At 45.7% G+C, this 12,904-nt stretch overlaps 1 protein-coding gene across 2 annotated transcripts in view; it reads left to right on the plus strand.

The window, feature by feature from the left end:
• cfap58 (cilia and flagella associated protein 58) overlaps nt 1-12,904 on the plus strand; it is a 257,337-nt gene that overhangs the window by 37,996 nt on the left and 206,437 nt on the right. For both annotated transcript variants that reach the window (XM_038773430.1, XM_038773431.1), the window contains 3 exons: nt 3,485-3,679; nt 5,874-6,011; nt 8,557-8,716. In XM_038773430.1, coding sequence (XP_038629358.1) covers nt 3,485-3,679; nt 5,874-6,011; nt 8,557-8,716 — 493 coding nt within the window. The remainder of the gene's footprint in view (nt 1-3,484; nt 3,680-5,873; nt 6,012-8,556; nt 8,717-12,904) is intronic.

Genomic DNA, 12,904 nt, shown 5'->3' on the forward strand with positions numbered 1-12,904 from the left:
CGGTGAACTGCTGCATAAAAGTTTAGCTATTTAACCAGCCTGCAAATTGACAAATGCCCTGGCATGGGCAATTCATGCAAATAATTCAATCCAGATGGTTCGCGGATGTAGTGCCTATTGGCGAAATCCCAAATTGCCTTCTGTTCTGTGCGATAGTACTGCTGTTCTGGAAGGTACTACAATTAGTGCCACTTTTTCCTGCATATTTGAATATTTTACATAATGAGAGCCGAGCTTTGTCCATGACTGAGGTTTTGGAGAAACTCCGTAGAGCACTGAGGCATCATATAAGACTATTTGAAACAGAGTTTAATTCAAGAGATTTGGTATACCACGTAAAAGAGGGTCATAGAACTGACAGGCCCTGACAAGGTAATAGGCCTTGATAGAAAGACAGCACTTAGCAAACAAATGGATCAAACTGTCAAAGTTAATTCCTTCCAATTAATCACAACTAATTACAAAATCTCAGACTCTAAGCCACCGATTGAAGTAAACAAGGCACTGCTGAAAGAAGCTTTTCGTCTAGCACTCATCAGGACACTTCACAAGAATACTAGTACAAGGTGGATACAACAATTTATACTGTATGAGAAGAGTTTGCGGACTGGTAGAGGTGTTGCCAGGGAGAATGTACCAGTTAATGATGACTGACAGATAACTGCCAAGCATTCTTTGAAATTTAAACCAGGCAGTTTGAACCTGATTATTCAAGGCATTGCCCTGAGGAATGAATCAGTGAGTGGCTGTCACTTATGAGTAATTTATATCTCTAAGAAACATGATTGTCTTTTCTCCCGACTTGCTGGGTCCACCAAGAAACCCTGGGCGGGATTCTCCCAGCCCTGGCTGGGCTGGAGAATCCCCGCAAACGGGCCATGCCGCCCCGACGCCGGCACGTGATTCTCCGCAGAGCAGAGTGGCCGCTCTATGCAGCTGGCCCGCCGATTCTCCGGCCCGGATGGGCCGAGTGGCCGTAAGAAAAGAGCCGAGTTCCGCCGGCGCCGTTCTAACCTGCTCTGGGCCGGCGGGATCTCAGCTTGGAAGGGTTGGGTGGCGGTGAGGGGCGTGGGTGTTTGGGGGGGGGGGTGGAGGGGGGGGATTCCAACCCCGGCGGGCTGGCCTCTGTGGCTGGGGGCCTCCTTTCCTATGCGCCGACCCCTGTAGTCCTTCGCCATGTTGCGTCGGGGCCGGTGCGTTGAAGGAGGCCACTGTTCATGCGCGCTTTGTCGCCGGTGCCACTGCGCATGTCCTCGTTGGCGCCGGCACAACTGCACAGGCGTGGATCCCGCAGCGCACAGTTCGTGCCGGGATCGGCAGCTGCAGCGGAGCGAACCGCTCCAGCGCCGTGCTGGCCCCCTGTAGGGGCCAGAATTAGTTCTGGGAGTGGCCCATTCATGCCGTCGTAAAACGCGATGCCGTTTACGACGGCATGGACACTCTTGGATTGGACAATCCCGCCCCCCCCCCATGTTTGCAAAATGTACCTAGCTTCTTTTCATTTGAGAACAACATAAACAATTTAAATCTTTTATTGAGGTAAAGATAGACCTTCTGGCAGAAGCTTTGGTCCCACCAGCAGCAGGAAGTATGGCAGGCAGGGAAATTTAATTTGGTATGAGGCTGAAAATCAGTTTCTGGACGTCGGTATGACCTGTAGTAATTCTGTTATCGGGACTTTGAAGGTGAGTTCATAGAATTTACAGTGCAGAAGGAGGCCATTCGGCCCATCGAGTCTGCACCGGCTCCTGGAAAGAGCACCCTACCCAAGGTCAACACCTCCACCCTATCGCCATAACCCAGTAACCCCACCCAACACTAAGGGCAATTTATCATGGCCAATCCACTTAACCTGCACATCTTTGGACTGTGGGAGGAAACCGGAGCACCCGGAGGAAACCCACGCAGACACGGGGAGGATGTGCAGACTCCGCACAGACAGTGACCCAAGCCGGAATCAAACCTGGGACCCTGGAGCTGTGAAGCAGTTGTGCTATCCACAATGCTACAGAGCCTTGGTTGAGTTATCATAGAATCATAGAATTTACAGTTCAGAAGGCAGCCATTCGGCCCATCGAGTCTGCACCAGCTCTTGGAAAGAGCACACTACCCAAGCTCACACCTCCACCCTATCCCCATAATCCAGTAACCCCACCCAACACTAAGGGCTATTCCCATAACCCAGTAACCCCACCCAACACTTAATGGGGGTTTCTTGGTGGATGCAGTGAATTGGAAGAGAAGACAATCATGTTTCTTAGTGATATAAATTATTCATAAGTGACAGCCATTCATGACTCATTCCTCAGAACAATGCCTTAAGCAATGTCGGAAGGGTTTTCGTTCCCCAGTCAAATTAAATTCACCACCAGCGAGAAATCAGAACATTCACGTTTATGATTGTATACAAGTGGCGCGCATTTGGCAGGGCAGACTTCTTCCCTGGTTAATGTTGAGTTGCTGCTGCATAGTCTTCGTTCGGGAGCGTCTGTAAATGTTAGCTTATGCTTGAGACCGCATGGTGATACTGCAAGTTGCATGGAAGATGATAAAGGAAGGTAGGAAAGGTTAGCAGGGAAGGGTGGAGCAATGGCTGGGGAAATATGGAAAGCATTGTCCTTCACCCGTGGTGCTCATGAGATAATATCAGGGATGGCGACTTCCTTCACACGTCTGCTTTTAGAACCAGCGGGTTCCTCATAGATGCATGTTTAAGGAGCTGACCAGTGGCAAGATTTCTGTGAGCACCAACCATTCCACACCCCAACCCCCCCAACGGGAATGGCTCTCAGTTCTGAGCCTGCCATCGAACGGAGATGTCAGTACAGAAGATTTCACCCTCTGGCTCCATTACAATCTTAGAGATTTGTTGTTCAAATGCTCTCACTGCCAACTTTGAATCCGCAAGATAAACATAAGTTACCCTTTAAATGTAATTAACCCATACTCGTTTGACTTTGCGGTTGTTTACCAGGTTCTTACTCACATTTTCCATTTATCTTCTATTTAACAACCTAAAAGTTATATTCCCAAAATTAACAGTTACCCCTTGAAAAATCATGAAGATATTCACAACAGAATGTATTTGGTTAAAATTGAAAGAATTCTTTTTAAGAGTCTATTGACTACGATTGTAAAATAAAAATGTTCTTAAGTTGCTGAACTCTTAGTAACTTGCAGTTTAGCCAGTTCAATTACTGGGGTAGAACTGAAAAAATGAATTAATGTAGATTCTGAAATCTAATATGAATAGAAAACTATTCATTAAAAGGCACCTTCTCACGGGAAAGTAAAGAAAAATTCTTCAAATTTTGAAAAGAGACTACTTATTGTTGTTGTGCACTGAAATGTCTGTACTTCTTGTGGCATTAATTATTAGATTATTAAAGACAATTCTTCAGCCTTCATTGGGCATGTTTTCCTCAAAGCTCTAACACATGTTCCTTTCGATGCCCATTACCCTACACCAACTTTTTGACTGTAGCTTCAGCATGATATACAGATGCGAGAGAATGAGATTGCCCGAGAGATGCGACGGAAGGAGAAGCTGCAGAAAGAACTGACGCGTTTGAAGGGAGAACTGGACGATAATCAAGCTGAGATCAAATCACTGATGGTACAGCAGCAAAAGAATAAAGATGACTATCAGAAATTAGATCTGCAGCTCAAGGAACAAAAGGTAACCAGAACACCATCTCTCAGTAATATTGCAACTTTCAGACTAACTAATCAGAGATATGGAGGATACGAATTAGGGGTATGCACTTTGACAATGCTTTTGGCATAGGTGCAGTGTATTCATGGGCAGAGAACCAACACTCACAGTGCAGACAGAACAATAGGGAAATGAGTAATTTGTCCAGGTCCTTGATGACATGCAAATGGACTGTTCTTTTCCTAACTTTGCAATAATCCACGAGAGCAGCAGATACATAGCTCTTTGGTCACATTATGGCACAGTTACCTTCTCGCCTCTTCTTTTCCTTTCCCCCTCCTCTAACTCTTCTCTGTTCACTCTCTTATGATGCTTCTCTTTCTTCTCCCTCCTATCTTTTCCTTTTTCTTTTTAGAAATCTTCTCTTGTCTTATCTCTCCTCCCCAGTAAGATTCCCCTTATCAATGGCTCGTAGATAAGGTCTCAGTCCATTGAATAGGTATATGAAACACTGTTGATTTCTTTAAGAATTCATTTGGACCATTTTCACAAAATTAAATCGAAAAACTTTTCTGTGAGTACATTGAAATGTCCTTGAGACTCTGAATAGTGAAAGCAAAAATTTCAAAATAATAGAGACTCAAGATTTACGAATTAAAAGTCATTTCAACAAAAGGCCTTTTTAAAAGTAATTTTCACGAATACTTCAAGGATCTCCAAAGGCTAAAATTCTTCTCTCTAATCAGTCAAACGGATCACATTCTTAAGGGAGTCCTTATCTGGGTTTAGCCCCTTACTTAGTTTTATTGGTTCAATTTCTCAGCTGAGGACCCCTTGATTCGTTCAGGAAAATGTCAGTCACTTAACATGCGATTGGTTAATTGGACATTAATCAATTACTCCAAATTAATTATCTTTCCACGACTCTTGTCCCACATTCAAACTCTCCACGTCACATCTGGTCTCAGTTATGAGATTGTTTCAAACTCGCTCAATGTACCCTCATATTGCTTACTTGCAGTATATTTTTTGCAATATTTGTGACAGTCATGGACAGGATTCAAAAGTTTAGCCAATTTTATAACTTACTAATATTTCTACAAATTCAATAATTTTCAAGAATCATCTTATTTTCCTGTATATTTTAGCTAATATTTTAAAGGACCCCCTCTATAATTGTTGCATTCAACATCTCCAATCCTCTCACTTTCCACCCCTCGGATTCCTTCTTCTCTTCTTTCTCCTCTGACTCTTATGCATTTTTTGGTCTTTTCCTTCCGCTTTGGCAGCCTATCTATTCACAGCCGTTACAGCTGTGATATTTGCCAATTTTCAGTACTTTACTTTCTCACTCTCCTTAATTTTTGAACAGAGTGTAATTAAGACAAGTTTTTCCCAACATCAATAGGACAAATGTCAGACTGATTCTTTTTATAAAGCCATAGATTTGTCGATGGATCATGAACAAGTTCCCTCCATAAAATGGAATAGAGCATTTAATTTTTTCTACTTTTGGTGAATGTTGAGCTTCTCAAGGTGAGAGGGGTTTAATTTCTGTTTCAGATGCCAAGAATCAGCATTGAGTACTCCCAGGTTAGATACAGGTAAAAGAGTTTCGGAGTATAACGCATTTTACTCTGCTTGACAACATGCCTCAACTTAATCTTAGAAAGGTATCCTCCACTGCTCTGCAATGGCATTTCCAGTTTCTGCTGCAAGACACCGAGGAACACAATTTCAGAGACTGTTGGGGGGCACAGATTATAGAGAAAGGTCACCTGGCCATCAAATCTGTGTCAGAATTGGATGGAATTTGACAACTGAGAGCCAATATCAGGGAGTTTTGCACTGTGGTCCCTTGCACAGTCAGGGGTGAGGGCCAGACTCATTTCACATGGTGTTTTCACAACTGAAAAGACTTTTGTCCCAATGGTCTTGGCTGGATTGAAGCCTAGGTCCAAAAGACAAAAGGCCAACAATCAACCCCAGTCCTCAATGCAATCCATTCAATAAAAGAATGACTTACGTTTATATAAACCCTTTCATAACCACTCTGTCCCCAAGGGCTTTACAGCCAATAGAGTATTTTTTTGAGGTGTAATGACTGTTGTAATGTAGGAAATGCAACTTACAATCTATTGTAAACAGAATCTATTGTATTCATTCTGTGCAACACAGTTTTTGTTTTAATTGATTGCTGTTCTTTTCCCACTGATAGATTTTGAATGAAAGAACCTCAAAAGATTTGGAGCTACTTCATCACAAGTTTATCAAGCTGCAGCAGGAGAATGAGCAACAAACTGTAATCACTGAACAACTGACCTCAGAAAACCAACAGAAGATAATGGATCTTAAAGTAGGTACTATTTCCTCTCCATTACCTAACTAGATGGAGTAAAAACTGTCGTGCGTCATAGAATCATGTAGCACAGAGGAGGCCACTGTCTGATCATGCCTGAGCTGGGTGTCTGAAAGGGTGACTATAAATCTGAAACATCATTCAGTAAACACATAGTCTGTAGTCTTAACGCCTGGTATGTATCTCGCTTTATCATTACCATTGAGGCAGGTCACCAACCCTGGTCCAATGAGATTGGAGAAGAGCATACCAAGAGCACCCTAGGCATAAGTGAGAATGAGGTGCCAACCTGGCGAAGCAATATCAGGATTATATGAATGCTAAACAGCAGACCCATGTGAATGACAGCTAAACAGTATGGATCAAAGCTCTGTAGTCTTGCTGAATCCAGATGTGAATGGCAGTGGATTTGAATAAACTAATTCCTACTAGTTAAACTCAAGAGGTCCCATGATCATGCTCATCCTCAATGATGGCAGAGCGCAGCAACAGTGCAAAAGAAAAGGCTGAACCCGTTTGCAATGTTATGCGTTGAGTGCATGATTCGCCTTGGCCTCCTCCTGAGGTTGCTGACATCACACCTGCCAGCCTTTAACCAATTTGATTCAGTCCACACAACCTCAAGAAACAAATCAGTTTATAGCTGCAGCTAAAGGCTATGCGCTTGAAAACAACCTGGATGTAGGGCTGAAGACCTGTGCTCCAGAACTAGCCACCCCTCTAGCCAGGTTGTTCCAGTACAGCTCCAACACTACCCGACAGTGTGAAATGTTTCTCAGGTCTGTCCTGGTCTCCGCTCGAGTGACTCTTAAATGTCACTTGTGACCGACATTGAGATCTAACTCTTAATGCCTTCAGAACACCTTGGGATGAATAATTAACACTGACTTGCCAGCACCTTCATGCATGGAGAATTAATGTATAAGAAAATCAAAATCAAATGAACAACAGGTGCGATTAAATGGCAGATTTCTCTATTTAAATATTGGAGAGGGTTTTTGGGCCTTGCAACAAACTCACTCATTTTGACATCAATTCATCCCTACCCTTGACCACTATAACCAACCCTTGTCAGCTCTGGCTCAGTGGGTAACTCGTCTTGCTTCTGAGTCAGAAAGATTTTGGTTAAAGTCCCATACTGGGATCCATGGAATCATAGGTAGAATCCCTACAATGCAGTAGGAGGCCATTCAACCCATCCAGTCTGCACTGACCCTCTGAAAGAGCACTCTACCCTATCCCAACAATCCTTTAACATAACCCACACATTCCAGGACACTAAGGGGCAACTGAACCTGTCCAATCCACCTAACCTGCACATCTTTTGACTGCGGGAGGAAACTGGAGCACCCGGAGGAAACCCACACAGACACGGGGAGAACATACAAACTCCACACAGTCACCCGAAACCGGAATTGAACCCGGGTCCCTGGTGCTGTGAGGCAGCAGGGGTAAAAACTGTGCCACTGTGCTGCTCCATTGTGAGCAGGTGGTCCAAACTGACATTCCGCTGCCTTTCTGAGGGAGCGCTGCACTGTCAGAGGTGCTGCTTTTTTGGACGAGGTGTCAAATGAGATCCTGTCTCCTCTCGTAGGTGGATGTAAAAGATCCCATTGCATTATACATAAAAGAAGAGCATGGGAGTCGTCCCACTAATGTTATAGAATAGAATAGAACAGTACAGCACAGAACAGGCCCTTCGGCCCTCGATGTTGTGCCGAGCAATGATCACCCTACTTAAACCCACGTAACCCGTATACCCGTAACCCAACAATCCCCCCATTAACCTTACACTACGGGCAATTTATCATGGCCAATCCACAGGTGGATCTTTGGACTGTGGGAGGAAACCGGAGCACCCGGAGGAAACCCACGCACACACGGTGAGGACGTGCAGACTCCACACAGACAGTGACCCAGCCGGGAATCGAACCTGGGACCCTGGAGCTGTGAAGCATTGATGCTAACCACCATGCTACCGTGAGGCCCCGTATCTTGGTGAATATTTGTCGTTCAACCCAAATCATTAAAACAAACCATCTGTTGGTCATTATCACATTGCTGCTTATGGGAACTTTCTGTCTGCAGTGAGGTGCTGTGTTTACTACATTACAACAATGACTACACTTAAAAAAACTCTTAATGGGTTGTGAAGTGCATCGGGGTGGTCTGAAGTTGTGAAAAGTGCTGAAAATTGAAGTCTTTTCCTTTATAATTTCAGACTGAACCAGACCGTTCATAAGTTCAGTATCCAAATCAATCCTGAGCTGAGCTTCCAGCCTTAGATACCCTCCACCATTAAGACTTTTTACCCCCAGTTCCATAACCTGGCCTACTTTGGCCCTGTGGCAACCCATCTGCTGCTGAAACAAACCCCCATCCATGCCATGGTCATCTCAATGCTTGACCGAATTATTGCCCATCATGTGTTTTGGCCTTTGGGAAAAATGGGGGAACAACTGTGTAGGAAGGAGTAAAAATTCCACCTGACCTCTTTGCAAACGGCCTGTTGAAATAATTACGCTGCTGTCATTTGATCTAGACCAAAGAGGAAGATGTGAATCAGTTGCGCCATGATGTTGTCAAGTTGACCAAAGTGAGGGAGGTGTTGCAACGTAAGTTACACCAGACTGAGGATCAGAAACTGGAGCTTGACCACCAACGGGAAACCTTGAAGAGCCTCACTACTTCGATGGAGAAAGGTAGGGACTCAGCTTTGTAATGACATGTATAATCTAAGGAGAGTAAAGGGTTAACAAGATGATGTTCAAAGATATCAACACTAGATGGCATCACTGAGTAGTCTTATAAAAGTCTGTGTCTCTAAGCATTCTGGGAGAATCTGATGGAGAAGGATAGTGTGAGGTTGAGTTAGAGTGTAGGTTGTATTAGAGAGAGATAATTAATTACTGTAACATAGATTCAATACTATTATTTTGTTAGTTGTTACTCAGTAGAGTGTGCGAACCTTTCAAGTAGCGTAAAATAAACTTTGGTTTAAATATGTAGCTCAATGTTCTTTGTAAAAACTACGACTTTGGCTATCTTGGAGAACAATACAAGGAACATTACAAGCTTGTCAACTGTATTGTGTGATGCAAACTTGCCTCCCTAACCTTTACAATGGCACTCTCAGAACATAAATTCAATGCTCAAAGTAGTGGCATAGCGGTATTGTCACCGGACTAGTAATCCAGAGACCCAGGGTAATGCTCTGGGGACCCGTATTTGAATCCCATCACGTCAGATAGCAAAATTTAAATTCAATAAAAGAAATCCGGATTGAAAGCCCAAATGATGACCACGCCACCATTGTCGATTGTCCTAAAAATCCATCTGGTTCACCAAAGTCCTTTTGGGAAAGAAATCTGCCACCCTTACCTGGTCTGGCCTACATGTGACTCCAGACCCACAGCAATGAGACTCTTTAATGCCCTCTCAATGGGCCTAGGAAACCACCAATGGGCAACAAATGCTGGCCGAGCCAGTGACGCCCACATCCCTTGAACTAATAAAGGAGCCATGATGTGGAGGTGCCGGCGTTGGACTGGGGTGGGCACAGTAAGAAGTCTTTTTTTTTAACAGCCAATTTTATTGAGGTATTTTGTGGCATTGTAAACAGTAACAATATACATTAGTGTGCAGATATCAATTACAAAAAACATAGTGCAAATAACAGTACCACTCTCGCAAATAGACCCGCCTATTCTTCCCCCCTACTCTGCACTATTCAACCCCCCTCCCCACTGACGATTAGTTCCCTGCAAAGAAGTCAATGAATGAATGGTTGCCACCTCCGGGCGAACCCCGATAGTGATCCTCATAAGGCGAACTTCACCCCCTCGAGCTTGCCCCGGACCATAAGAAATCTACCACCCACCCCATCCGCAACTGTGCTGTCCGCCTCACATTTAACCCGTTTGTTAATCATAATCGCGACCCCTCTGGTCTTAGCGTCAAGCCCCAAATGGAAGACCTGGCTAACCCAGCCCTTCTGTAATCTAATCTGGTCCGCCACTTTCAAATGTGTCTCCTGCAGCAACATTACATCCGCCTTCAGAGCCCGTATAGCGCGAACACACGTGCCCTCTTGACCAGCCTGTCTAACCCTCTAACATTCCAGGTGGTCAGCCTGGTTGGAGGCCACCCTGCCCCCCCCCCCCCAAAGCCGATCAGCCATCCCCCTTCTTGGGCCCACCCCCTGCCCATGTGCCGCGCCTCCCCTGGTCCGCTTCTTGGCAGCTCCCACCCCCGACCTCTTCCGTGATACCTGGTTCAGTTCCCTCCCTCGTCAGATCATCTTCCTCACCACCCTCCCCCAGCAACAACCCCTTGTAATCTAACCCCTGCCATATACTGATTGTATACCCCCCCCCCCCCCCCCCCCCACCTCGCTCCCGTTGACTAGTTCAAAGCAGCTAGCCTGGTGGCTCTCAACTCCGGCGCCACGATGTCTCCCACCTATTGTCCCCGCGCTCCCCTCCCCCCCGCCCATCAACACCACCTCCCCAGAACAGCCCTGTTCGAGCAATTGCTCTGGGACCGAAACAGAGAGAAAACAAACAAAGACAAAGCTCGCTCCCACAATACTGCAATTCAAACTATGTAATGAGGTGGGCGCTACCACCCACCCCCCTCCCAACATTCCCAGAAAAATAGCAAAAAGAATCCGAACAGCCCCCCCCCACCCCCCACCCAATGACTTAAACTTTAACTATAACTTTGGCTTTAACTTGAAAACTTTCAAACAGGCAAACACAAACACAAGAACACCCCCAATTTTAAATAAAAGAGCATGCCGAACGAAGGGCAATCTGCAAACAAATGCAAACATCCCTTAATACACTCTAACTTGAGTCCATGGATCCTCAGTTCGGCACCAGTCCATGCCCCTTAGCGAAGTCCATCGCTTCCTCCGGGTCGTCAAAATAATGTTGCTGTTCCCAGTATGTGATCCAAAGCCGCGCCGGGAAAAGTAGCCCGAACCTGACCTTTTAAAACAGAATCTCTTTAATTTGTCTGTAGGCTGCCCTCCTTCTGGCCACCTCCTGGCTCAGACCCTGGTAGATGCGCAGGACACTGTTGTTCCATGAGCAGCTCTTCGTGCTCTTGGCCCACTGTAGAACCCGCTCCTTGTCCACGAACCTATGGAACCTGACCACCATCGCCCGGGGGCCCCCCTCGCCTTGCGGCTGCCTCACCTGCTCTCCGTGTGCCCTGTCCAGCTCCAATGGACGCGGGAAGAAATCATCCCCCACCAGCTTCTGCAGCATGTCTGCCACATATGCTGTGGCATCCACTCCCTCAGCCCCCTCCGGGAGTCCAATGATTCTCAGATTCTGCCGGCGAGACCTGTTTTCCTGTCCATCAGCCTTGATTGTTGCTCCTTCAACTTTCTAATTTCCACGTCCGCTACCGTTTGGAAATCCGCCTGCTCTTCCACTGTCTTCTCCAGTGCCTGGACCTTCTTATCCTGACATCCAGACTCTGGCCCAGTCGCTCCACCGCTTTCTGGAGCGGTTCCAAATGATCCCGCTTCAGTGCTGCAAAGCTCTCTTTCATGACCTTCAGCATGTTGTCCAGTGCTGTCTGGACCGTCCGTTCCGTGGTCTGTTCATCGGCCATCTTTCCTCCCACTTGAGCTTCCACACCACCCTTGTTCAGCCCCTTCTTCGCCTGTTTTGGCTCCCTTCTGCTCCTTAAGTCCATACAACTCTGTATGGATTCAGATCTAGAGTGCTATTGTTTTTCACTCCAGCACTCAAAAGTTCAAAAAAGTCGGGGGAAAAGGTCTTAAAGTCTGACCGGAGCGAGAGCCGCCAAATGCGCGACTTACTCCCTCATAGCCGCCACCGGAAGTCCCACAGTAAGAAGTCTTACAACACCAGGTTAAAGTCCAACAGGTTTGTTTTAAATCACTAGCTTTCGGAGCACTGCTCCTTCCTCCTCTTCGTTGACCTGAGGAACTCTCCTGGAGAGCTAGCCTGAGGAGGAGTCAGAGGCGGGAGGGCAGGCTGTGACAAGGGTCCGACATGACAGGAGGACCAGAGAGGGCCTCATCGTCTCCAGATTCTCCTAGGTCAAGGCTGTGTTCATCAACTCAACACTCCCCTTCTCACTGCCCCCTGCATCTCCCCTCCACTGGCCTCTGTAACGTCACTCCAGTTACCCAGACAGGCTTGTGTTGGTACTGTCAGCAGTGGGCCACCATGCAAGGCAGGCGATTGATGATCTCTCGCTGTGATGCTCTTCAGGACAGAGTCAGCATTGGGGGGGTTTAGATCTTGGACCACTGTCGATAAAGGAGGAGCTCAATAACAATAAAGCTAGCAAAAAAATCTTGTCTCAAATCATTTGCTTCCTTTAACAATTTCTTCACGATACCCACACCTTTTTCAGCCTTCCCATTGGACTGGGCGTATATAGGGCTTGACGTGACATGATTGAAATTGTAGCACTTAGAAAATTCAGTCCATTCCCAACTGTCGAAACAAGGTCCATTGTCCGTTATGACCTTCAATGGTATCCCATGTCTGGAAGAAAGATCTTTAGTTGCCTTGATGACTGATTTCAAATTTGAGTTTGTAAGCTTAATGATTTCCATGTAATTTGATTAATAGTCAATAATGATGAGGTAGTCTTTGCCTTGAAAGTAGAAAATATCTATTCCCACTTTAAACTATGGAATTGTGACAATATCCATCATTGTGAATTTCTCTTTCTGTTGAGCAGACTGGTTTCTTTGACAAATGTCACATTCAGAAACATAATTTTCAATGTCAGAATTTCTGCTAGGCCGATACACATTGCCTCGCGTGTCACTTACATTTCTCAATACCCTGGTGTCCTTCATGGATCTGGGTAAGAATCTGTCTTCTCAAATTTGTAGG

The sequence above is a fragment of the Scyliorhinus canicula genome, chromosome 16 (genome assembly GCF_902713615.1).
Source record: "Scyliorhinus canicula chromosome 16, sScyCan1.1, whole genome shotgun sequence".
NCBI lineage: Eukaryota > Metazoa > Chordata > Chondrichthyes > Carcharhiniformes > Scyliorhinidae > Scyliorhinus > Scyliorhinus canicula.